The sequence below is a fragment of the Falco naumanni genome, chromosome 3 (genome assembly GCF_017639655.2).
Source record: "Falco naumanni isolate bFalNau1 chromosome 3, bFalNau1.pat, whole genome shotgun sequence".
In the NCBI taxonomy this organism is placed as follows: domain Eukaryota; kingdom Metazoa; phylum Chordata; class Aves; order Falconiformes; family Falconidae; genus Falco; species Falco naumanni.
In genome coordinates, this window is record NC_054056.1 from 33,935,636 (window position 1) to 33,963,535 (window position 27,900).

The 27,900-nt window shown below is 38.3% G+C and overlaps 1 protein-coding gene across 17 annotated transcripts in view; it reads right to left on the bottom strand.

The window, feature by feature from the left end:
• Positions 1-27,900, bottom strand: part of PTK2 (protein tyrosine kinase 2) — a 224,032-nt gene that overhangs the window by 40,259 nt on the left and 155,873 nt on the right. For 8 of the 17 annotated variants that reach the window (XM_040588398.1, XM_040588393.1, XM_040588395.1 and 5 more), the window contains 7 exons: positions 19,444-19,527; positions 18,217-18,234; positions 14,257-14,313; positions 12,812-12,832; positions 11,652-11,749; positions 7,998-8,082; positions 12-112 (listed from right to left, as the gene is read on the bottom strand). In XM_040588398.1, the coding sequence (XP_040444332.1) occupies positions 12-112; positions 7,998-8,082; positions 11,652-11,749; positions 12,812-12,832; positions 14,257-14,313; positions 18,217-18,234; positions 19,444-19,527 (464 nt within the window). The remainder of the gene's footprint in view (positions 1-11; positions 113-7,997; positions 8,083-11,651; positions 11,750-12,811; positions 12,833-14,256; positions 14,314-18,216; positions 18,235-19,443; positions 19,528-27,900) is intronic. The other 9 variants (XM_040588384.1, XM_040588385.1, XM_040588386.1 and 6 more) reach the window with 5 other exon arrangements.

The window sequence follows — 27,900 nt, forward strand, 5'->3', positions numbered from 1 at the left end:
ATTTTTCCTACCTCCCCAAGCGTACAGAGTTCCATGATTATCCAGACTGGGTTTTCTGTAATAACTCCAATGAGCTTCACAATATGAGGATGATCAAACTGACGCATTGTTACTAACAGGAAAAGAAACAAGTTGGTGCATTACATTAAAAAAAATAAAAATAAAAAAGTCAGTTAAGAAGCATTTAGTTTGTGGCTGAAAAATACAACCACAGTTCTGCAGGAACTGAAACAACTATGTGCAAGGAAAAACGTCTGGGCATTTAATCTTCTGTGGGCAGTATGAAACACTGCTTGCTTTAGTGGTACTATTCTCCACTCACAAAAAGTAAATTGCCGTGGAACGTGCAAGTCAAGTCAGGCTCTCTGGCTCTTCTACCATGGTTGAGCATAACTTAACATAAAGCCCTATCAATCCAGTGCATGGCCCATTCACCTGTGCCTTACTACTGGAAGAGGAAGAATGAGAAAACAGCATAAATAATTCAGTGTATGGGAAAAATGTGTGACAGTTTATGACACAGACAAAAATCTCACTTCATCATTATATTTGCATCTCATTTTATTTTCCATGGACTTAATTTTCAGTCTCAGCAGTGCAGTCACATTATATTTTAGGCAGTAAGACAGATCACAGAATGAGTTGGAGGGGACCTTAAAGATCATCTAATTCAAAAGCCCCATCCAACCCTGGCCTTCAACAATTCCAGCAATGGGGCATCCACAACTTCTCTGGCAACCTGTTCCAGTGTTTCACCACCCTCACAGTGAAGAATTTCTTCCTAGTATTGAATCTAAATCTACCCTCTTTTCAGTTTGAAACCATTACCCCTCACTGTATCACTACACATCCCAATAAAGAATTCCTCCCCATCTTTCCTGTAGGTGCCCTTTAAGTGCTGGCAGGCTGTTATAAGGTTTCCCCAGAGCCTTCTGTTCTCTAGGCTGAACAACCCCAGCTCTCTCAGCGTGTCCTCAATAAGGGGAGATGCTCCAGCCCTCATGACCTTCATGGTCCTCCTCTGGATCTGCTTGAGCAGGTCCATGTCTTTCTTATGCTGGAGGCTCCAGAGCTGAACACAGTTCTCCAGGTGGAGTCTCACGAAAGCAGAGCAGAGAGGGAAAATCACCTTCCTTGACCTGCTGGTCACACTTCTTGGGCTGCAGCCCAGGATGCAATTGGCTTTCTGGGCTGCAAGCACACATTGCTGGCTCATTCGGTTTTAATCTACCAGTGCCCCTAAGTCCTTCTCTGCAGGGCTGCTCTCAATCCATTGATTACCCAGCCTGTATCCATGTTTGGGATTGCCCTGATCCATGCCCTTGCTGAACTTCAGCAACTTCACACTGGCCCACCCCCCAAGCCTGTCAGGAGCCCTCTGGATGGCATTCCTTCCCTCCAGAGTATCAGCCACACCACTCAGCTTAGTGTGATCTGCAAACCTGCCGAGTTTCAATCCCACTGTTCATGTCCCCGACTGGTGAAGGGCCTAGAGAAAAAGTCTTGTGAGGAGCAGCTGAGAGAAATGGGGTTGTTTAGCCTGGAGAAAAGGAGGCTCAGGGGGGAGAGACCTTATTGCTCTCTACAGCTGCCTGAAAGGACGTTGTAGTGAAGTGGGTCTTGGTCTCTTCTCCCAAGTGACAAGGCAAGAGGAAACAGCCTCAAGTTGCACCAGGGGAGGTTTAGATTGGATATTAGAAAAAGTAATATCCAATATCCCTTCACCAAAAGGGTTATCAAGCATTGGAACAGGCTACCCAGGGAAGTAGTTGAGTCACTATCCCTGGAGGTAATTAAATGATGGGTAGATATGGTGCTTAGGGACACAGTTTAGTAGTGGACTTACTGCTGGGTTAACGGTTGGACTCAACAACTTTTCCAACCCAAATGATTCTATGATCCCAGTACAGACCCCTGAGGGACACCACTCATCACTGGTCTCCATGCAGACATTGAGCTGTTGACCGCAACTCTTTGAATGTGACCATCCAATCAATTCCTTATCCACCGAGTGGTCCACGCATCAAATCTGTGTGTCTCTGTTTTAGAGACAAAGATGTGCAGGACAGTATCAAATTCTTTGCACAAGTCCAGGTAGATGGCATCAGCTGCTCTTCCCTTATCCACCAATGCTGTAAACCCATCACAGAAGGACACCACATTTGTCAGGCATGATTTGCTCCTAGTATAGCCATGTTGGCTGTCACCAATCATCTTGCTGTTTTCCGTCTGCCTTAACGTAGCTTCCAGGAGGATATGCTCCATGATCTTTCCTGGCACACAGATGAGACTGACCCACTTGTAGCTCCCTGACTTTTCCTTTTCCCCTCTTGTTAAAAATGGGGAACCCCATTTTTTAAAAGGGTTATGTTTGCCCTTTTCCATTTACTGGGAACTTCACCAGTCTGCCATGACTTTTCAGATATGAAGGGTAGTGTCTTAGCAACTTCACCTGTCAGTTCCCTCAGATGTATCTCATCAGGTCCCATGGACTTGGGCACATTCAGGTTTCTTAGATGGCCTTGAACTTGATGTTCTGTGGCAGGCAGTACTTCTCCCAGCCCCTGCCTCTGGATTCTGTCAACTGGGTGGCATAGCTAGAGCACTTGCCAGTGAAGACTGAGGCAAATTGAATACCTCAGCTGTAGCCAGCTCTCCCATTCTGCTTATCAAGGGGGTACATCTTCCCTTTTTGTCCTATGTACCTTAAGAAACCCTTATTGATATTTTTTATGTTCCTAGCCAAGTTCAGCTCCAGCTGTGCCTTCACCTTCATTATCCCCTCCCCTGCACCCTCAGACAATATCCCTATCATCTCCCCAGGATGTATGCCTCTGCCTCCACTGCCTATGCATTTTCATTTTGTATTTTAGTTTGGTCCTGACTTAGCCAAAGTTGGCCTCCGACCTCCCCTGCCCAACTTCTTGCACATTTGAGAGGCATTGAGAGGTCTTGCGCCCTAAGAAAAATGCCTTTAAATACTTCTCATTTGCTCCTTTGCCTCTGAGGGCAGATTCCTAAAGGATCCCATGCATTAGCACCCTGAATAGGTGAAAGTTTGCCTTTCTGAGGTTTAGGGACCTGAATCTACTTTTTACCCATTTGGAACCCGACAAGATTGAGAATTCCACAAGAGCATGATCACGGCAGCCAAGGCTATCTCCTATCTTGACCCCTCTGGGAAGTTCTTCCGCACTAGTGAGCAACAGGTTCAGCAGTGCCTCTCCATCACCTGTACTAGGAAGCTCTCCTCAATGCACTCTAGTAGTTTCCTGAACTGCTTGCAACTTTGCTGTCACTTTTCCAGCAGATGTCCAGGTGGGTGAACTCTCCTATCACAATCAGGGCCTGTGAGCATGATGCTTCCTGCAGCTGAAAAAGGAACTCTTCATCAACCTCTTCTTGATCAGGTAGCCTATAGTAGAGACCAACAACAGAGTTTCCTCCCCTGGCTTGGTCTCTAATTTACACCCATAAGCTCCTGACCTGTGCATAACTGTTCTTCAAAGATAGCTCCATGCAATCAATCCCATTTTTGGCATAGAGGGCAACTCCTCTAGCTCTCTGTCCTTGCCTGTCCCTTCTGAATGATTTATAGCCATCAATCACAGCACTCCAATTGCGTGATTCATCCCACCATCAGGTAGTAGTTGTCTTCGATATAAACAGTGGCTACTGGCTCCTCCTGTTTGTTTCCCATGCCGCATGCATTGGTATAGAGGCACTTCAGCTGGGCTATGGGCCACATCCCCTTTTTTACAAGATCTTGCTCTAATTCCCTTGAGGCAATTCACAGGTACTTCCCTGTTGCTTTCTAATGCCTCAGCCGTCCCTGACTCTTCTTGAGTGCTTAGAGCCCCATCCACTTCCCCTGCTAAATCTAGTTTAAAGTTCTGTTTGTAAGTCCAACCAGCTTATTGTTTGCCCAGGACACCCTTGCCCCACTTGGTCAATTAAGCCCTGTCAGCTGCCCACAGGCCCCGTTGCTCGAAGGTATGCCAAAGATGGCAGAAGCTGAGATGCTGAGTGCAGCACCAGCTATGCAGCCAGTCATTCACTCATTCAATTTGTCTCCTTTTCCTCAAGCCCCCTTCTCTGACTGGGAGGATAAAGGACAACACCACCTGTGCTCCTGATCCCTTTAACATCATTCTGAGGCACATAAAGCATCTTTTGGTATTTCTGAGTTGCCCTGACCCTACTTAGAACAATAGGAATGGGTGATAGTCTGCAGGCTTTGCCAGGCTCCGCAGCCTCTCCATGACATTATGGATGCAAGCTCCCAGCAGGCAGCAAACTTCTCCAGAGATATTGCCTGGGCAACAAACGGGTGCTTTGGTGCCTCTCAGCAAGGAGCCTCCAATTACTAACACACTACATACTTTTCTGGTGGCGCCAGTACTAATGGGGGGGTGATCGGACAAATTTTGCACATTGGTCCTTCCTGGGTCTTGCCCGTTGCACTCTCTCTCTCTTCATTCTCCAGCCCCAGGGCATCATACCTGTTATGTAGGGGCACTTCACCAGGAAGGGGAAGATTCCTCCTCCTGCCCTGAGCAGAGATGAGAGTCGTCTCCTTTGTCTTGTGAGTTGGTTCAGTCTGTGACCTCAGGGTTTGAAGCAAGTTTACTTCCCTGTTGCCCAGCTTGTGACAGCGCACAATACCACACATTGATCTCTTGTTCAGATGTCTGGATACTGCGCTGCCTGTTAAAACTCCTCTTGTAACATGGCCACTTGCTTGAAAAGTACTTCCAGCTAAGCATGCCTGCACCCATGACATCCACCTCTGCTTCTGGATCCTAAGGGGACTTCCAGGTTCTGGGTTTGGGAAGCTCTTTCAGTTCCTGGGGGGTCAAGTCTGGGTGTAGGTGTCCACACAGGGAGGTTTTATCACTTACACCTGCGTTTCAGTTATAGCTTTGTAGTTGTGGTGGGAGCAAACAATTTTATATCAACAGAAGGCTATCTCTGTTCTGCTCCCAGAGTAATTACGCTGCCCTCCCTGGGTGCCCCTTCATGCAAATTGCTGTGCCAGGTCCTGTTTGCCCACCCTGGTCACTAGTGCCTTTTACAGGTGCGGGGGCTGGCTGCAGTTGCTTCTGGCCTCACCCAAGCTTTCTCAGCCACGCTCACAGCAGCTGCCGGCTCCTGGCGGCTCTCTCTGTTCTGGCACAGAGCTAACTGCCCCAGCTACTGAGTGCTAGTGGTGGTTACATCACGTTTAAATCTCATGCTTAAATCTCTTGCTCCTGGCCCTGCCCAGGTCTTCTCAGCTGCTGTGGCACGAGCTGCAGGCTCCTGGTGGATATCTCTGCTCCCCTGAGGTTCCCCCAGTTCAGGAATCCCCACCCATGCACCAAGCCAGAGTGCCCCACTGCCAATTGTGCCTGCACTGGAGCGGCTCACCTCGGTGACTGAGTCAGTGCTAATAACACTTTGGGGAGATGTATTTGGTAGGTTAAATGAAACATCAGTCCTCTGATTAAGTTATTCCCTTCCAACACACACATAACAAATATCCTTAATTTAATCTTGACAAACATCCTTAATTTAATCTACAGTTGTAGTGTCAAGAGAAAGACAGAGAAATCACCAAACTGGAAAGTCTGTTTCAGTTTGCCTAAAATTAGGCAACAATAAAAACCATTATATTTTGGCTTTTGATTAATCACAAGCTGAAACCAGCAGGTGTTTCTGGATTCCTGCTGTGATGAGCTCTGAATTCTGCTTCTGTGCACTGGTACACAGCAGCTGTATAACCAACACATATTGCAACACCACAAATCCCAAGAAAAATCCTTGGCCATCCAGTACTGTTTGTAAGACCTAATGTTATCATAGTTTAGTAACATTTTTTAGACACGTATATGGTCAAACTTAAGAGAACATATTCCTTAAAATATTCACATGATCTGAGTAATGCAAAAAAAAATAAAATTAAAAAAACACACATCCCTATCAATGACATAGCTTAACGCATTAACAAAAAGGAATAACTAATGTGGTGAAATATCAAATGGGCCAAAATAACTGCTAAAATGCTATACAGAATTGAAGCTAGATTCCCAAGTCACTCAATTCCCCTCCTCCCTTTTGAAGTAAATGGAATTTGAGACAGGGATGCTATTTCTAACACCTTAAAAAAGTATGCATTAGTAAGTCTCAGTAAATAATGTGTATATTCCAAACAAACCCCAATTATTCAGCTTTAGGGTTCTCTTGTGCTAATCTAATTCTATGCAATTTACAGTGTTTCATAACATGGCAATGTTGCTTCATTGATGTAACAATGCAGCAGGAATACAGTTTTAATTATCAAAGCAACAGAAAGACAACACAAATAGTTGTATATCATATTGCCTTACCAGTTTTAAACACAAAATACTACATTGTTGGAAAGCATTTCCCAGACATTAATTCAATCAATGTTAGCTAACAAACTCACAAATTCAGAAAGGTAGTAGTTACTGTATCATTTTGCCACCCAGCTTCTAGAGGTAAGAGGAATGAACTACTTGCAGAAAGGAGCTATTTACCAAAAAGCCAGTGAAAGATCAATAAAAATCTCCCCCCACCCAAAAACATATACAAATGCATTAATAGTAATATGCTGCTATGCAAAAGCACACAGGAATGAAGACACAGGTGCTGCTTGTAGAACAGTTAAATCTACTTTTTATTCTGAGGTGTTCCTCTTTATGAGAATCAATATTAAATCTCAGCATTGAAAACTCTATCACAAGTAAACAACTGAACCTCTTAAGTATTTAAATATTCCTAATATTAAAATATCAGAAAATATTTTTTTTAATTCGGTGAAATTATCTCTCCAGATACTGGATTTGGGCCTTTTGAAAAGGCAGTATCTTCTGAGAGAGTTTGTAATCTGAACACAAACAAGAGAAAGGTAAAAGATGGGAAACAGAATTAACAAAAAAAAAAAAAAGGCAAAACTATTAAATCGAAATTGAAAAGCACTATTTATCTGTCTACTATGTTGGCACTTCCTAATCTGTCAAGCTCAAAGCATAATAAGGAGCATTCAATGAGCAATTATTTTCTACATTGTTAAGAGACAGAAGCCTACCTTTGACTGCTAAGTTATTACTATAAGCAATGGTATTTACTTTTTCAACAGCTAGAAGTGTAATGGAAAAAATTATAGTAATTTAGGAAAAATCTGACATCCAAAAGTATGCCATTAGCCAGGAACATAGATTTTCTGAACAATTAGAAAAAAGTCCTTGAACAAAAGAATAGTGAATAAAAGTATGGTGTAACATCTGGCCAGTACCAAATAATTTATCGGTACCATACCAGTACCTTTATGACATTTATCGATATACAGTAGCAGATGATCATAGGCAAAAATTGCAGCCTAAGTCTCCTATCTTAATTTGCTTACAAACCAAATAGTAGAGAAATCAGTAACTACAACATTCTTCTAGAACTTTTCATTACTATTCATCTCAACAAAAAGCCTTCCTCCATGTATAAGATGTACCATTTAGGGGATGCAGTATTTGTGGGCAATTATTTAGAAAACTGTTTTATTCTATCATCATTTTTAATTCTGAATTTTCAAAACAGATCTCTCTCTGACATAACATTTTTAGCCATTTTGTTAACAATCACCTGACCTTGTAAAGTGATACACTGGAAAAAAATGCTATAATTTTTTTTTAATGCATTAAGGGGAAATAAGGAAATAGAGGATCAGATCTCTAATATTCCAAAACTGGTTCTGAAGCCCTACAGGAGTCAGACATCACTGCTTGATTTAGAAAATCAAAGAACCCACATATAATCATATACACGGGCAATGCAAGGATGTAAAGCAGTCTTCCTGGCACATATTGCTGGAGAGGAGAAGGTCATGCTATATATTAATAAAAGATTTACATTAGTATCAGATGTTTCTGGCACAGATAGCTGCAGTCTTTGCAAAGACCAGTTACAGGAGCTAACCCAAAAGGAGTTTTTTGAATACTCACAGGCTTCTTGTAAAAATTTTTCTCTAACGCTGTCTGAGGTGCAGTTTTTACATGTTTTGATTGCAACAGCCATAGCTGGATTTTCCTGGAAGACATTATTGAGAAATAACTGAAATACAGTTCACAAAAAGCTAAGTCCTTTAAAATTCTAGCAAAACTGCTTTAGAGAAAATTACTGTCAACCAAAATATCTTTAGTTAAGAAATTAAATTTTGAAAGTTTCCATGTTCAAATATTATTACAATCAAGACATCTAGTGTACAACATTTACATCTAACGCACCCAGGAAATATTTAATCTGTTTTAAACTGTTACATCGTACAAAAATTATGACAAAAGGCAGTAAGTTTAACTGATACTGTAAACATTTTGCATTACTGAGGATGGTAAACTCTTGACAGTATTTAGCAAAAGCAGAAGAAACAAGTAGATATATGCCTAAACCCCACACTTGGCTTATGCAAGCAAGCCACCTGGAAAGCCAAATAAGGGACTATTTGTGGCTCTTACAGAGCACAGACTAGCTCAAAGATTTTGAATTCAAACTACAAAGGGAAGTAAACCAAAGGTTTTACATGTTAGCTTCACAATCAGTTATATTAGGTGCTTAAAACCAAGTTAAACAACACGTATTTAACATCAGAAACAGATTTTGCCACCTCATTGCTTATCCTCTGAATACTGAAAAATGAGAAGCACTGAGACAGCCCAAAAGAGCCCTCTTAGCTCAGGCGGCATCTTTCACCTTCTCTTGCTTTGGTGTGTTTTTTAAATACCCTTTCCATAAATTACAGCCAGCCCAGAGAAGCTGCAAGTGCTTTTCTCCTGAGTAGCTTTAAGTGTTCAGGCTTCCCTAGTATTCAGAATGCCACGGCTTAGAAAATGGTACTTTTACAACACAGTGTATCTTCACAGTAACATGCAGTGCTCAGATGTCATCACTCATACAAGTTTTTAACAGGTTGAAAACACCTGAAGTGTTTTAAAATTAAGCTTCTACATTAGGTATAGGTCTGCTCAAGGACTAGTATATGCCTGCCTTGCAACGGGGAAATTGGGAATTGTGCACTGTTTAAACGGGAAGATTACAAATGCATCTTTCCTTGAAAGGCTGCAGGGTTGATGATGTGTGTCCTCAGTTTTTAAGGCCAGTGAGAGCTGAAGATTCACAGAGTTATGTTCTGTGTCTGCTCATAGTTGCTCTATTTTTAATCTGTTTTTATAGACAAACATTATCAGAATCATAGTATTTGCATTTTGCAGGCTTAAATGTCTACACTTCGTAAGTTACTCACGACATAGCTCTTCAAGTTGACTTTTCAGGAATATATTGATTAAAACCTTTTCTCATACATAAACATGTCCATAAACTGACTGAAAAACTGGTGGTAAATTAAGATGATTTTATTCCCTTCTGAAATCAGGATTCAATAATCAACACCGGATGAAACCTCTGGAGGCCTGCAAGACCAATCCGGCTCCTGGTGTTACAGATGAAGTTTTTGAAACATCTCATAACCAACATCAGCACCAAAAGGAAGAGTTTCAGTGTCTGCAACCAGCAAAGGCCCCAGACATTTTCCAAAATTAATACAGGAAAAGGCCTTGTTATGAGGGTTTTGCTGATCTTTTGTTTTCGGATAAGGAGACAAAACAGTGAGGATACATCAGACTGGCAACAGTTTGTGTATTGAACAGCAAACACTATTTTAAATGACGCATTTAGATTAAACCCACAGGAAATCAAGCTTTGAACAGTCTTATTTGAATTGTGTATGTCTGAGCAAAAGGATCCCATATGTATACATACATTTTCCATTCGGTATCCTATAAATATAGGCTGGTTCTGCTATTTCAGGAATACCTAAGCAGTAAGCAGCATTCAAGAAGAGGTGGATGCTGCACAGTCACTAGGAATAAGAACTTTACAAGTGGAGTAACAGGGATAAACGTGATTTTTCAGACTCAAATTTGAGCTAGCAGAACAAGAGGCCAGAAATCTCCCCTGTAATTTTGCATGCGAGATGAATGATGAATATATACAAGGATGGAAATACAATCATGTTTCTGTAACTAATCTTTTATCTGTTGTAAGATTTCTTCCAAAAGTCCAAGTTACATTTGTGATTAGTACATTAAATTTTTATGACAATATCTTCCTGTTTTCCCTTCACATATTCAAGTGTCTTAAATGTAGTAAAATTTTATTAATAAAAGTAATCATCAGGCTGACATTTAAAAACCTCATACTAGACACACGATGACTGAATAAAAATCTGTTTTTCAAATCAAGAAGGGATAGAGACAGCATTTTCAAAACAATAATAGTCCCTAAGAAAAGGGGTCGTTAATTGGTTTTACAGAGCACTGTATTTATCCACTGTGTCCCAAGTTCAGTGAAACATTACTCCCCAAATACTCCTCTTAACTTGGACAGGATTAAATTACAAACAAGAATATCCCTTGATGCAAAGTGTATCAGATCTGCTTTTCTAAAAGAAGGTGTAAGAACAGACTTCAAACTTGTCTGAACAGGATAACATGTATCTTTATTTATCTACTTAAATATTGCATTAAGGATTTATTTATATAACCCACCTAGCCCAGGATGCTAACCAGCTGTTTCTGAAGTTAGAACTATATGCTTGTCCACATGAATTATTATGTCACCTATCAAAAATCCAGACAATTTCTCTTCACATGAGAAATCAATCTTCATTTTACACTTGTAGAATTAGTTTATTATAAGCTTGAAATTGGTTGAAACTAAATAATTTTCCAGCTTTCTCTTGCTTTTTCCCCACAAACTTAATTCCTTTGGGGCTGCAGTCTAGAAAAAACAAATAAGCACCAGCCTAAATTAAACAGGTCCCACCAACTTCACTGGTTTCACTGAGGTGACTCGTGCATTGGGGTTTTGCTGGATCAGTGTTCCAAGTATTTTGTATCTTCTCTTTCAAAAAGAAGTAGAAACTTTATTGTACAAGCCTCCTTGTGAAAGACAGTGAAATGGTCATTGGAGAAACAGACACATTTGTTAAACATTATTGTCACTCTGCTATAGGCTATTGCCCTTCCAGCAGAACAGACTAATATTTCTTCTCTGTATTTCAGCACAGATGTTAGATTAGCTTATCCCGACACAGTTGCCATCTTTTGCACTGAATGCTGAACTCAAGTCAGACCGAACATAATAAACAGTTTCGAGCTTTGGAAACGGTTCTAAAGCATTGAATGCTCAATAAGGGAGTATGATCAGAGGGACATGAGCTTACCGTGCTTGGACACACTCAAAATGAAGAAGAGAGTGTATGGCTGGGATTAAAAGCAATGACTTCTAATTCCGCCTCAGCCAGTGGCTTTGGTATGGTCCTGAATAATTTATTTGGCTTTTTGGATTCCTTTCACAATCTAAAAAAAATGGGGATATAGGAGCAGAGAAACTGCTCTGGAGCTAGTTTTCTACTTATCTGAAACATGGGAAATACTCTCTGTGTGCTGATTATTCTGAAAAATAAATCACAAAGTCAATATTTTTTTTTGTTTTGGAAGACTCAGACCACGACATCCAAGGAATACGTTTATTTTTTATCGTACTTTTTAACTAGAAAGTTTTTATTCTTTGTTTAGTTTTATTTCAGAAGTGAGGCTTACCGGACTCATGTAAACTCCTTGGTGTACATCTCCAAACTGTCCTTCACCAATGCAGCGCCCCAGTTCAATTCTCTCCCTTTGAATTTCATAATCTCTGGCTATAAGAATATAATGCACTTAAAGTATTAAATTTCTGATGAAAGGCAAAGAAATGATCCACAAGATACAAAATTCAAAGTAAGTCACTCAAATGTCTCACATATGAATAACTACGATTAACGTTTACTGCACACCAACCTATACAAATGCTGTATATACACAGTGGAAACCTCTTAAACAAACGTTTGAGCCAAAGCAATGAAAAAGGAATTGTGAAATCTAATTTGCTAAATCAACTACTATGCATTATTTATATTTCAATGCAATAGACATAATTGAATCTTGGCTTAATTATAGCTAGTAAAAGACAAAGAACACTAATAAGCCTAGGGCAATACCAATGCTACTAAATACAGCCTTAGAAAAAATCCCTTCAGATGTTTAAGAGAACTCCACTATGTGGTATTTTAGATTTTGGTACCATCAAATGAGCCCAGAGAATTTTTAAAGAGGTAACTGCAAGAAAAAATACAGGAGCAAGAACTTTGCAAATAAAAGATAAAATGAAAGAGCAAAATTTTGAGTGCACTACACCTCTCCGTGTGTAATTGAGGTAAAATTGATATGTTTCATAGAGTTATGCAATTTTGTTAACTTTGTGGTTTAACAGACTGAGAATATTACTGATAAAAAATGGCTCAGTACTTCAGCAAAACATTTAATCAATTGCAATTGAATTACTTCATTTGCAATTTGCTTTCTAGCAGACATGAAAAAATATTTCAGCAATAGCAGAAAAGCATGTACAGTATATGTTTTCACCTCTACTTGTAGCATTCAGAGGAAAAAAATCTGAACAACCAGCTTAGGACTTCATGACTGATGATTCTGACTTCATTAACACTACAGAAATTATGTCATCTAGAGCTGGATAACAAAGTGATAAATACCTTTTTCATTTCTTTTTTTAAGTACTGCATTTTCCTCTTTAAAATCCCAAAGCTAACTGGTTTAACTATAAATAAATAATGTTTATTAAATGAAAGTGAATAGTAAACTTAAAAATTCCACATCATTCCAAATTGCAAGCATACAGGGATGGGTAAAGGGTCTCCTGTTACCTTCATCTATTCCATAGCTTTCTGCAGTGCAATTAAGAGAAAAATCAAATGCTTACTTAGATAAAGCTTCTTAAAATCAAGACAAGGACAAACATTTTTCAACATTTTTTTTTTAAATGAAGAAATATACTGATGCAATTTTAAGTTTACATTAGCAGAAGTCACAGGTCTGTTCTTGTGATCTTTACTGACTCAGTCCTTTGAGAGCTGAACACTTGAGTCCGCTTCAATCCAGCAAAGCACTTAATGAATTTCACTTCCTGTAACAGCCCATCTCATGGGCTTTGAATTGAAGGTATACTTAAGCGTTCAGCATCATCCAGGGCTGGACCTACAGGTAATTACTTCCATGAGAATTCAAATGTAAAATTAGGGAAAAGAAAAGATTCACACAAAGTTAATATGTTAACAAAAAATAAAGGATATAATTTATCACAGTACTTTTTGATCTTGCAATTATTTTAGTAGAATCATGTACTGACTTACTGCAAGACATTCAAAACACATTGTTTATTTCTGGAAAACATATATTCTTGCTTTTCAAATATATATGTTTTTCAAAACATATATTCTTGCTTTTCAAATATTTTCCACAGTAGTGGAAACACTGAAGTGATCATGAAACCTTCCTGCCACATGGTAAACTTGAGAAATCCTTACATACATTCATGGTTCTCCAGCAGAACATGGTACCAGTTCAGCACCATCCTCCTCCTCTTACACCAACCAAACTCAACATTTTGGCAGGTCTATGCATCAATGGATTGTCTACTTCTAGAGAAATCCGTAGTTGCCAAAATGCAACTGTAATTTCACAGACACAACTTTTAAAATCAGAATACTACATTTTCATGTTAAATTAGTTAACCTGGACTGTTTAAGATTTAGAATATATATTAAAAATGCCATAAGACAAAATCCTTGTGGTGGCTAAAGAATCTTTTTTTTATGACTTCAAAGATGAAGACTCAGAAGAACTTTGAATTTTTATTTTTGTTTCAGAAGTCTTTCATCTTTAACAAAATTGCATGTGGTACAGTTGACTCCTCTATCACGGAATTCGACAGCAGCCAGTTTGTCACAGAGCAAAGGTGAGATACCATTAAGATAGCAATACACAGAAGCTTTTCAAATTGTTTGCTCTATCAGAGAAATCTTATGCATTCTTTCTTTAAGCACTGTGTTCAGTATGACAAAAAAAAATAATCTACATTTAGAGCTGTAAAAGGAATTTCACTGTGAAGTCACTGACAGCAGCAAAACAGAAATTGGTTTTATTTCCTTCAAAACCTTAACTTGAAAAACACTGAATCTATGAGTTTTCAAAACACAACATGTATTTTCTTTGCACACATATTACTTAAGGCTGAAATATAAGACTTAGTCCCTGCTAAACCAAAGAAGTTTTCAGATAGAAAAGTTCCCAAGTTAACTACCATACTTACTTGACGGCATTGTGTAAGTATCTTCTTCATCTATAATCTCTGCATAGTCATCTGTCTCTGTAAAGGGAGGAATTTAAGAGTTTCGGGAAAAGCAGATGAAAATAATTCTCCAGAACAATATCTCAAATTTATCAAGGCTGATATGTGACAACCCCCAACTTCAACATTACTGGGACGTATTTACAACAGCATGAATAAAACTTGCTCATGCATAATTTATGGTATGATAATGACCTCAGTGCCAATTATACTACATCACATAGATGCATTCAACAAGGAAAAAAAGGAAGACTCATTTGTATTCAAAAAAGTTCAAGTTCCATAATTGAAACCCATCTAAACTGTTGACTTAAAACGAAAAATCTTTTTAACAGCAAATTCCATTGCAGTAAGGAGAAAACATTATTAACAGATTAAACTGCTTCACCTTCAATAAAGTGTGGATAATAGTTTCCTAGTTTTTTGTCAAACAGGCAGAACAGACAGTAAAGACGTTCCAGGGCAGCATCTACCTCTACTATCAGTGTGGCAAGGTGAGTTATTTTCCATAGTCTTCTACAGCATAAAGGTCTTTTAAACCACACTCTTGCCTTACATCCATTTTTCCTGCATTAGCCTCAATTTTCCTTGTTTAGTGGATATTCACCACCAGCTTTGCTGTCAAGAATCAACATCTCATAGACAGCGTTTGAAAACAAGCAGTTCGAGAAAAAAAATCAGAAAAATGACAGTGTATGTCTTCTTCTGTTTAAAACTTAGGACTTCTACATCTTATCTGTTCTCAAAATGATTTAAATAGTGTCAAGTCATATCAGAAGGTCCTTCTCTTGCTCTAAAGAACTTCTAGTGTGTGTAGGCAATTTCCTAATGGTCAGATAAATCCCTCCAGGGGTTACAAAACCAGTCTGCAACAGTGAGACAATTTTTCACCTCAAGGCTGTTAAATTCTACTCACCAATTTTGAATGCATAGAGAAGTTCTCAAAATTGAACAATTTCAAATCCAGTATGCAGTTTTCATGGTTCGTTTCAGGTGATCACACATTGGGCCTCTGAAAGGCATGATTTACTCCCCTTTTTCCCCATCTGCCCTGGAGCATAAGTATATCCCTACGCCTCCCTGGCACCATTTCTAGAGGTATGGCTTCTGAATAGTGAATGGGACAAAGCCACAGTGAGAGTGGAAAGAAGGATGGGATGAGGATCCCTTCTGGCAGCAGCCTTCAGTTCAACCAACTAAAGCCAACTCTGAAAACCAGAGCAAGGCTCATAAATACACACATACATAGTGTAACAAGAGGTTTGCTTTTCAGACAGACTGATTATTCAACGATTAGGCAACTACAAGTTGCCTATAACCTTTGAAGTTCAACACACTTCAATGAGTAAACATAGTTTTACGATCCTAACTTTGTATTATTTAAATAAGTTAAAGCTATTTTTCTTTCAAACTCCTGTAGGAATATATTGTGTCTTGTAAAAACAGAATCAGGAAATTCTATACCATTTAAATTTTTGCTAGGCAATTTCTATTTAGGACACAGCAAAACAGAGTCACTCAATGAAAATTCAATGAATTACGAAGACAGTGCAAAATTCTAAACAGGCAGCGTACTCCAGAGGACTAATCTCTTTCTTGGTATGTTTTTTCCTCCCTACATTGTAAACTAACGTTTTTTGTAGAAAATAAGCCCTGGTTTGATCTAAGAAGTAAGCATCCATTTAAAGGAAATCATTAGTGTGATACCAACGTAATGGGGATAAATCACTTTGCTTCCTTGTAATATTGTGGTAACATGTTTTTTAACTTTTAAGTGTAGTATGTATCAATTATTGTTACAAGCTAGTACTTGAGGATACCAGAATTCTTAAACTATGTAAAAAAAACGGACTGAATGAGACATTATTATAAACATATGTGAGAAGAATTTTACAAGTTAGGAAACTACAACTGGTCTTTAAAAAAACAAAACACCTGTCACACTAGATTACTGAACAGTGCTTATGAAATGTGATAAACGGCTGGGCTTGTTCATCTTTCTATTTTAAATTAATGAAGTTAATTCATAATAAAAGTATTATCAGAACACTGCAGAGCACTTTACATGGTTTTGATACATCGCCCTAAACGGTCCTGAAACCAAAAGGGTCTTCAGTAGCCAATTCAAATACATTACATGTATGCACTTAGCTAAAGAAGTACTTCTTGTTACACATTTAACACTCTGGACAGGAATATATAATAAGAATTCAGAAAATAATTCCTATACATGCCTGGTATTGTTTCTGGGAATTAGAGGAAAATTCAATGAAGGCATTAACACTGACTTGCTCCAAGCATTCTGCAACAAAGATAACTGACCTCTCTCACGAGCAGTCCTTACATCATGACTATAGAGTCACATACTGTGAGACTATTACCAAGTCTGCTAAAAGCAACTATGTATGCTAAGAGAGAGTTCAGAACCTATGTGGAGTCTAAAGCAAAACTCAGCTAGACAAGGCTCTCCAGGCTGCTTTACAAGGAAGAATATGTCTCAAGAGCTAAACACTCACAACAAAGCAGCAATTCCAGGAGACGGTCTATCTCTGAGGCCCTTGACAAGTCTGGAAAAACTAAGATTTAAAAATGGGGCTCATTACTGCTGCTCTCTCACACATTTTAAAACCAGCAATGAACCTTTTCACCTGTTGGGTCAACCCCAGATTCTTCTAGATGGAAAAACAAATAGGTCACTTTTCCAAAAGAAAACTGTTGGTGGTACAGGTGACTGAGCCAATTTGAGCTTTACTAAATCTGAATGCATTTATTAAACAGTAGGAAAACACATCCAAGAATATTACATCCGTAATAGCTAATCCATGATGTTAATCACCTGTTCAAAATTTCCCTTTTCATGATTTTTTTTCCCATTTATCAGCACCCATAATTTATAAAAGAAGGCAAGCATTAATAAAAAGATGTAGAGGGTTTGTATCTGAAATACAACTTCTGAATTTAGGACAGTACAAATGTCCTTTGAGTTTTTCATGTTTAAGAAAAGAGAGAAAATTGGGGTACTATTATCTTTGATTTATATTTGAAGGAGAGAAATGAGATGAAAAGCTAGACACCCCCTTTACATTTTACTGAACGGAAGGCCACAAGACATTATACTGCTTTTTATGCTGTTTCAGTACCTCCTACTTGTAAGAATAAAAGCCATGAACTGCTACTACTCATAGTGTATTTTTTTTCAACATCAGATGGAATCCTTTAGAGAAATTGCTAAAAATCTCTTTAAAAAAAAATAAAACCAAACCCCAACTTGTTTTCGGAGGATAGCAAGACAGTATTTTCGAGGAAAAAAATCCACTTACGAAGTCTGGAGAAGTTAAATATTTCAAAGTAGGTTTAAAAATTTTGAAGAAAAACATTAAAATCTGTATCTAAAATTAGTAGTTTGAGTAGCTAAAGCCTGGTTATTTCATGTATTTAATCTACATTGTCTTGTACAGCTTCTTTTTATGCAAGGAGCAGTAGTGGGTGGACTACAAAGCACTTTGATGCTACCATGCCTATAAAGCATTACTTAGTAGAGTAATTTCTCACAGGTTACATCCATCAATCCCACTCACTGACCAAAAAAATTCTGTGATATAACCATTTCAATCAAACTGAATGGACACTCTTGCAAACCTAATAAACCTTTGCATCATGCCCGAAGTCTCATTGCAAACACATGCAATACCCCATCCCTGTATGTCTGAAATAGTTTTTCATTTTTCAATTCCAGTTCAGCATGAGTGTTAGTTGCACAGCCTCTAAAGTGTAGTATTTATTGGCTAATGTCCAAAGCAGACTGCTTTTTAATACTAAAAGCTGTATAAAATTTATTACTGAAATGTGCATTAAGTGGTATATGGATATAAGAGTTGCATATTGCACGTTAGTTAATACACAGACTAGAAAACATATTACCGTCCCCACTAATTTCATCTGCAGATCCAGGTGGCATGCAAGGAGAGAGAAAAACAGAGGGGGAGAGAGAAGGGACAGAGAAGGGGGAGGGGAAAATATACTATTAAATTCATGAGTAATCCAAAAGTATTCAGACTGTAGTTATCTTATATACCTGACTCAAGAGAAACCAGAAAAAAAGCAGAATTTAAGACTTCTCACCTAAAACCCAAGGGACAAAGATACAATCTAAGAAGCTTATATGATGAAACAGAGTTAATGACTTTCAAACACAAATGTAAACAAAAATTAAATTTGGGAGTGGAACTAGTTATTTTAATGCATTATTAAGAAACGCCATTTTCTGGTTTTATTCAATACTTAACTACAAAATAGATACCCTGCAGCCAGATGAGTCAGTTCAATTTCACTTTGCACATACGCTTATGACTTTGGATAACATAGAGTTGGTGTGACCCTTTCAAAGGAAATGCACTCCTGTGCTGTCATGAAGACATCAGTAAGAAATGGAACCATCTAAGTATTAATTATACAGAGTATATCCCAGTTATACAAAGCTGAAATTTAAACAAGTGGCAAACGGAGCAACTCTACTAGGAAGATGTTCAAATGAGCACTGTATTCTGCACGTACTGTAGCGGCCCTATTGCACACCAATACCCACAGCACAAGCCGATGCACTTTAGACATGATTTATAAATAAAAGGAAAATGTGCATTGATGTTATAAAAGTAATGCACTTATTACTCCAATTCTTCTTACCCCTAACAAAGCCAAACTGGTCCAGACCAAGTGCTGAACCAGTCAGTAAGCAGCCAAAAGCATCGCTGTATTCAATATTTAATTCAAAGTGATCTCAGCTGATGCTTATTGTTGCTATTCTATTTCATTCATAAGCATGCTGTATCAGGGGTCCAAGAATGAAGTCATAATATGTTAACAAAAAAACCATGGTAGACAGGGGCTGAGTAGCTATACAAATGAAATCATTCATATGTTTTTATTAGTAAGATGCTTAAAAACAAGTCCCACATAAAAATGGGGACCAGCAAGCTTGTGACACTGTGAAAATCCAATTCAATAGGAGGAAAGGGCTAGCAGAAATGTAACGAAATTATTCTTGGAACTCTGTTTATCTGGGACTAAAGTAGTTTAAAAACAGTAACTGAGTTAGTATATTCAGCTTTTGGGTTAATAAGGCAGCCTATACAAAGAGCAGTGCAGTACCCTTAGGCGGCGACTCATGGGAACAGAAGACGAAAGGGAGAAAGCGTCTAGCTTTCTTTACTTTATGCTGACAGTGACTGACTCCTTTACAAAGAGGCAAGAAAAGGAAAGAGAAAAACAGAAACAAATTATTTGGAAATAAAAGAAAAGAGACTGGAGAGAACATCTACAATGAATGAACATAAAAGTAAAGGTTTACATTACAATTCTGTATACGCAAATGGATATACCAATGTTGTTGAAACTCTAAAGCATAATTGGTATTTTCCTTCAAATTCCTTTCTCCAGCAAAGTTATTCTCAGTTCAATTTTTAAAAGTGAGACTAGAGTCTATTAAAAAGTCAGCTTTTACCAACTATATATACCATCCTTTGGCAACGCAGAGAGCACTGTCCATCCCAGAAGCATAACCTGCTCTTGCAACCTCCCCATCTAAGTCCTACTAGACCGTGCTATACCTAAATTCTGATTTAAGTGGCAGTCATCAGACTTACAACATGGATGTATTGACTTTCTGGACCCTTAAAAAAACTTAACACAAAACAAGTATTTCACATAGCAGGGTTACATAGAACAAGGAAAAAGACAGTTTCTCTGTCCACTGAAATACAAAACTGACATATTTTATGATCTGAAATCTGCCACTGGAGTTTTATAGCCAGTGCAGAGCTGGTCTTGCCAATTAATCTTCTAGCTTTCCAAGGATCTCCGGACAAATGCCCCATGGTGCTATCCTCAGCGTCCCCTTCCCTAGTCACCCTACTGCATTTAACCAGCAAAGCGCTTACTGAAGAAAATGATTTCTGAGTAGGAGAAAATACAAAGAAGCCAAAACTGATTTCACAAGGTGAGAAAGAAGGACAACAAGACAACACTAAGAACCTGAAGATAGCTGCTCCTTTTATTTCTCTTGTTACCTGTTCGCTCCTCTCTCTGCGGGCCTCTTTTCTCTCTCTCCTCTATCTCAGGAAATTTGAGAGGTGGTTTAAAAAGTCCATTAACTAAAACCCCACATCTTGTGGCTGACAGTCCTTCACAGTCAAAACTCAAAAGGTGAGGTCCAGCCACCGTGAGTTACACAGGCTGGAGGTACAGGTGTTAGAGGAGAAGCACAGTACCACAGAAGCAACATACTGGAACAGCATACTAGTCAGTGGTGGCAAGAGTACAGGAAGGGCAGAAAAGGAGAAACACCTTTTAGTAAAAATAATTTCATGTTTTTCATAGATTCTGGAAACCTAAGGAGCTATACTTACACAAAAGCACCATCTTATACACAGTTGTGCAGTTTTTAGCGGCCAGATTTTGAGGGATAATGTGCAGAATTTTTTAAGAGGTGTACTAAGTATGTTTAATCACCATCCAATCTGGAGGCTGCATGTTGAATTTCACGCACACAAATCTAATGGGTAACAGACTATCATATACAACCCATTCTTTGCTAAGATGGCAATTTTAATCCAAAGTTAAAACAACTGGGTGAGTTTTATCATTATATCCTAAACAACAAAAACTACCATTCTAAAAACTGCTGGGGTGATTAAACAAACAGATGTCATCTCTCAATTGTGAAAATGTACGTGTCATTGGAAGTAACAGAACATTAATCAGATTCAATGCTAAGAACTAAAAGAGGTGCAAGGACTGGGCAAAATTATTGAATGAGTGTATTAGTATTTCTGTGTATACCACAGTACTGCAATCCTAGGGACTTATCTTCCCAACATCCCATAGCACAGTTTTCAGCATTATCATCCTAACACAAACCTGAGGTAACATTCATGAAAAGCTTCAGACATAGTAAGAAAGAAAAGAAACAAATACTACAGCTATTTTAAGACACTACTGAAAAGGTACTGAAATGAGACTAAAGGAATCCAATACTCCATACTGAAACAGAAGGAGAGGTAGAGTCACTGGAAGCAATGCAAGCTATCTAAAAGAAGAGAGATTTCACCTTCTGACCTGTCTGCTCAGGCTACAAAGCTAATTTAAGCCTGAAATGCTGAAACGCTGTTCACTCTTGCATTGATACATGTGTAGCAAAAGCTGACTGAAACCTGACTAACCTATTTCATTGAAGAGCACATTGAAATGACAAAGGCGTTGTTAATTCATCATGTACACGTCCTGATGTGTCTTCTGCATTTCAAACTTTGCCTTTATGATTTACCATCTAAAGTTTGTTCAACTGTTCTCCCAGACAAAATGGAAGACTGCTTTGTCTCAAACCTACCATATCTTCAAGTCTAGCTACAAAATAAGGTTTATTTAGGTAAACAGCTAACATAAGTTTAAAAAAAAAAAAAAAAAAAAAAGGCTGAAACTGATAACGTCCCACTCTTCTAGATATACATTCCTGAACCAGTTTGAAAAAAAACCCTGGGGAAAAAAATCTGTAGAAGGAATAAATCTATTTGTTTTCAAGGTTTTGAAATAAAATGAGCACTGTGCAGCTGTCACATCAAGTATGTTAATACATAAACAAACCCCCAAGCCTAATACTGCATGGAACATTTCTTCAGTCATACTACAGTGTTACTACTACCAAGGCGAAAGTGCTGCTCAAATCAAATGAATGGATCACAAAGGAGTGTAGGAGGTTAAGAACTCTTCAACCAACAACACAGACTGATGAAATCAACGCATAACATAAGCACTGATATGGAGAAAAGCTGTTTAGACTGTCACCACAGTTCATTCTAGTATTTTAATGTACAAAAGGAAGCATTTTAGTCAGTCTAAAATACAAAAAGATAATGCTTTATTTTTAACTATATTATCTTATTAATCAGTGGAATAGCTGGCTAAGTTAAGAAGCAAGTAATTCCATGAACTTGGAGCCTAATGACTTGCTCAAGGTTTGTAAAATTAATCTGCAGTAAACCTTATACTTGAATGTCTCCCAGTCCTGTGACCATGTGGCAGAGCTACAGCTGTGCAAAGCCTTTATATTCATAAAATCACAGAATGGTTTGGGTTGGAAGGGACCTTAAAAATAATCTATAGTTCCAACCCCCTGCCACAGGCGGGGACACCTTCCACTAGCCCAGGTTGCTCAAAGCCCCATCCAGCCTGGCCTTGAAGATCTCCAGGGATGGGGCATCCACAGCTTCTCTGGGCAACCTGTGCCAGTGCCTCACCACCCTCACAGTAAAGAATTTCTTCCTAATGTCTATTTTAAACCTATCCTCTCAGCTAATTACTTAATAATGTGAATGTATAACTATGTAATTTATGCCAAGACTGTCAAGTTGGGGTTTTTTTCCCCACAAGAAACAAGCTAATTTAGAGCATGACATAACTGACCCAGCAGACACAGCCATAAGCACTCAGAATACAATTTTTCACCTTAAAAAAATCACTTGAACGTTTCAGTATTGTGTCTTTGGAGCGACTTGAGAAAATGGCCACAAAAAAAACCCCACAACTTTACAAACTCAAGAAAAGAACACCTTTTACCCCTACCAACTAATTCAAATGGAACTAGGAAATACAAGTCCTACACAAGAAACTCTTTCAGAGTTAGGCACAGGGCAGACCTTCATTCTGAGCACAAGAAATCATGAAACAGAGCATGCACTGTGCTCTGCAAGCAGAAATGATTCACTAAAATTGTATTTGTCTTTCCATGCCTGCTCACAGCTTTGCTTGTGATTAGCTTGTGTATGTTCAGGTCTTTCCATATGTTGATATATCCTTCTTTAAGAAACTTTAAAGTGTTATAATACTGAAATCAGGTGAATAGATTTATTGATTTTTTCTCCTGTTTGTTGTGCTTTGACATTTGGCTCCTACTGTATTTCAATTTGCTCTAGGTAACCTACTGGAAGCCTCTCACAGACAAGTTATACCATATCAATTTTTTCTGCATGCTAAAATCTCAAATAATGCTTATCTCCTTCAAAAGGAGAAATTTTTAAATTCAAATTGAACTTTCAGATAATTGGTACGACTAAATTGACAACGACTTCAAACAGGATCTGCTCCTAAGTTTCACCTGAGAGAAGAACTCTCATGCCACATCACTGCCATGGATCAGGAGTTAACCACAGTATGTGAATTTAGGTGTCATGATATTATACTATAAATCTGTGACTCTAAGGCAGAACCTGGAAACTTGCTGAGAAGCCCCCTTTTAAGGATGCTAAAATCCTTCAGTTCCTATAAGGAAGCTTGCTCCAAGAGATGGGATTTTTCCTTTGCAGGGCATGATACCAGCTATATGTAAACCACGGGATGTAGTAGTAATTTCTTACAGAGTCCCTCTAAACAAACCGGTTTCTTTTTTTCCTCTACAGAGAGGCAATGGCACACCAGCATTAATTAGAAACTTATGCCCTCATATTACCATACACTTAGCAGTTACACTCAATTTGACTTTAAAAGGCTACCTGTTAGTCACAGCAGCTGCACCAGCTAAGGAACAAGACGACAAACAAATTTCTCTTTAAGATACCTATTTCCCTATTAAAGGTATGTGCCCTGGGGTTTGTTACTTAGATGACTTGAACAGCCTGCTTTAACATCTGAAATAAGTGATCACATTTTTAAACAACTTCCAATTTCCTTCACCAAATAAGCACTGACTAAAGCTGCAAAACCAGCACCCATTTTGAACCAGGACCAACCCTGTGCCCCTTCAGACACATCCCTTTTGCTGGCTCCTGCAGAATGGCTCATCTTCTTCCTCACTGTCATCTTTCCTGTTACAGCTCCCTCCCCACAAAAATGTTATTATATTCAGCAGTACCTGAATATCCAAATGCCAAGAGTGACTGCTGAGAATCACAGAGTCATTTAAGTTGGAAAAGACCCTTAAGATCATCGAATCCAACTGTAAACCTAACGCTGCCAGGAACCTAACACTGCCAAGACTTGTTCAATACTCTGCTGTTCAATACTCACTGAAAGAAGTGGGCCTGAAATGTCATACTCTGTAGCACTGCATGTCAAGTAACACTTGAGCTACAATTAAAAAAATTTACATCCACAGTGTTCTCTGGTGCAAAGGAGACACAGCAATTAGCCAAAAGATGCAAAAGCATATTTATTCTTCCTAGTCATAGTTATGTGAGTGACGATGGGGCAGAAGAAACCAAAGAACTCTGTGTCAGAATTTATGGAAAAAGGGAGCAAGCAAACTATGGCTTTATTGACTTAATTTTATGAAGAACTTTTTATAATATATAATTGACTCAGTCAATTATTTTTGGAAATACATGTATCAGGAAATATATGCATCACCTTACTAAGGCTAATGTCTGCTATTTCAAAACAAACTGCTGGCCAAAATAAGTTCCTGTAGACTAGAGTAGAACATTTTAATAAGGTGACTCCAAGCAAAACAGCAGGAAATCTAGGCAATAAAATAACAGTAAACTGGTAAGCTGCTCCTTACAAATTTGATATACTATTTGCACAGAACAAATAGTTCAGCCTTACTGTTTCCTGAGTGCACACTCTTGGCTAAATACAAAGAATTCTTTTTTAATGTAAAGACAGAATTAGAGTGAGAAGGAGATAAAAGTTGGAACTATCTACCAGTTAAAACACTCATTGCCTCTGCTGATTCACAGTAACTTAAACCAAAAACATCAGATGTATACCAAAGAAATCTAAAATCCAACTCATTTAATTGGGCTTCTTACATTTATTTATAATCCTATACACACACAAATGTAAAATTTGAGGGATAAAATTATTACTATGCTTTAAAAACCAAGGGAAATCTTGCAGGCATCTTAATTGCACCCAGTGAAAGACAGTGCCCACTGCAAGGAACATATCATTTGAAGAAGCAAGGCAGACAAATAATACCCGAAGAAACAGAAACAGAAGCATGCAGTAAGAGGTGTGTGGTGAAACCTGATTCAGTGACACACAGCCGTAAGAGAACACTTCTTGGCTCCCAGGTCCAGCAATCTGCTGCTTTGGATTCCTGAAACCAACTTCACCCTTCACTAGTTTGAAAAGGCCTTTATTTAGAGCAAAAAAGAAAAAGTATTTAAAAATCTTCTATCTTTGTATGCTTTGGAATATTGAAACACTTGGAAAGAACAAGTTTTCATTTCTCTAGACCAGAAATATTTCAAGGTATGTTAATAAATATTTCAAAAAGAAAGACAAGGTGTCTTTCATTAACAGGTTTGTTTTTAAACCTATAAAACTTCAGACAAACTGAACTTTTAGCCCACCAAATCGTGTTCTACACTGGTTTTCGGCTATTGCTAGTTTTCCCAAATTGTGGTGGGGAACTCACTGTGAAACCTTCCTTTAGAACTAAGGATGTTAGTACCATAAATATGTCTGACCACTTACATTTTCCTGCCAAATGCCCGTCTCAGATTTTTACTATTTAGCTTTAGGATCAGGAAAGGTCTAAACAAATGGGAGCAATCTCACTGCAAACAAAGAGCAGACTTAATTTATGATTTAAACTATTAAAGGCATGAAGGATGCTACAGCTGTCAGTAAGTTATAAAAGCTCATCTTATTTGAAGCCCTTAGCTCTAAGTCATTTAAATGTCACCAGAGAAAAGCTCTTATTCTGAAAACCAAGATAGCATCACCCACAGCTGGCTTTGCACTGGATGCTGTCAGCTGTCAGACTTTGCTGACCTGTAACTCTTGGGTTAACTGAACATTATGTACATCTGTTGTCTTCGTTGCTCCGTACTGTTGGATCAGTTACATGTGACAACAGTAGTGACACTTCTTCACATTTACATGAAGTATTACTTCATTTATAACAAGTTGATTCCTCTGGGTACTCATAGAGATTCTTATGGAAAGCACCTCCTGAGGAAAAACCCTTATAATGCAATATCATCTTAACAATCTGTCTGTGGTTTATATCTAATATACTGACAACCATGCCACACTCAATGCATTTCAAATAATTTTGGGGCAAAACCCCCCAGCAACAAAACCAGTATGTCTGTGTTCTGTGTACCCTTGAGACTGAATAATAAATGAAATGGCTCAAATCATTCCATTATTTTGTCAGTGTTTCCAGTGGTTTGTAACATGGTATAAAAAGCAAGGATCAAGCAAAATGATTTAACTGTGGAAAGATATAAAACCTTACTATGATACAAGAAAAATCCTAATTGGTTATGATTTTGGTATTAGAAAGAGAAGGACATTTCTGGTTTAATTTTATTGTTTTGCTTATGGCATCAGACGCCAGCTTTGTGCCTTACAGCTTCCTTGACATTCACTTAAAACAACCAGCTCATCTCCAGCGCTGCTACTTCTGTTTCTTCTGTGGTGCGACAACAAAGCTCTCGTTTGCCCATCATTCACCTTTACGTGATGCCCTCAATGCCAGAGTAATGTGGTCTTACAACTAACTTCCCTACATTAATATCAAAACACTCCTTCAAAAGAGTAGAGAAGCAGCAGGTTTGTGCTCCGAGACACAAGAGTACTTCAGATGTAACACATCAAGCAAAAGATACCTCAATTTGCAAAGTCAAAGTGACAGCAATAAAGGATCATGAAGTAAGCATTTATTATTGCTTTTAATAGCAGAAGTATATCAGCATTCTTAGAAAAATTGAAAGGGTGAAAATTTGAGGTGGCAGGGGAATACGACTTTTTTGTCCCAAAGATTAGCCGGTTTTATGTGAGTGGAGTGACTGAAAAGCACAGCACTAATCCCTTAAGAAATTTCAACTTTTTCTAGCAGCCAAAATGAGCCACACAGGTAATCAAAAGAAAACATGCTGACCATGCTTCATGCTTATCTACCTTATCTACCATGCTTGCTTGATAGGTACTGAAGGAAGAAGAGCTGCTATTTGACTCTGAGCGGTAACAGTAACTGATGAAGCTCTATTACACCTCTGCAGCTTGATACACATTTTAATTCCAGATCCTCGCATCTATTCTCTTGCACAAGGTCTGTTTACTTGGGCTTCCTATATCGAGGCGTGAATCTCAAACATCTTTTAAAAAAAAGGTTACGGATGGGGAAAGGAATCTGGAAAGTAGGAAATCAATCAAACATCTACGTATCTTTCCTTCTTCTATGAAATATGTTGGTTTTTTTGAATATGTGCCACTAAGTGCTCACATACTTATTAAAGTGGGGTTGTAGCCTCCCTATAAGTCGGGGTGGACACTCCACTGGGTCACAGTACTGGTTCCTGAAGCTCGTGGCCAAATACTAGAAATCTACAGGAACATATCATAATATTAATACACTTCTGCATTGAAAATCTCCTTAATAAATACTATGTGTAAGGATTCAGAAATGTATTTTCTACTAAGACACTGAATTAATCCCTTAAAAGTATTTGTTTTAAGATTCTGTAAAAGAAAAAAGTTTTCTCTCAAGTACAAAAGCTTAAAAAACCCCACAGTAACTAACAGAAATCTTAAAAGCCTATAAGCTATAGAAACAACATGTATTACCTCACATGCTCATCCTTCAATTAACTTGTGATTTTC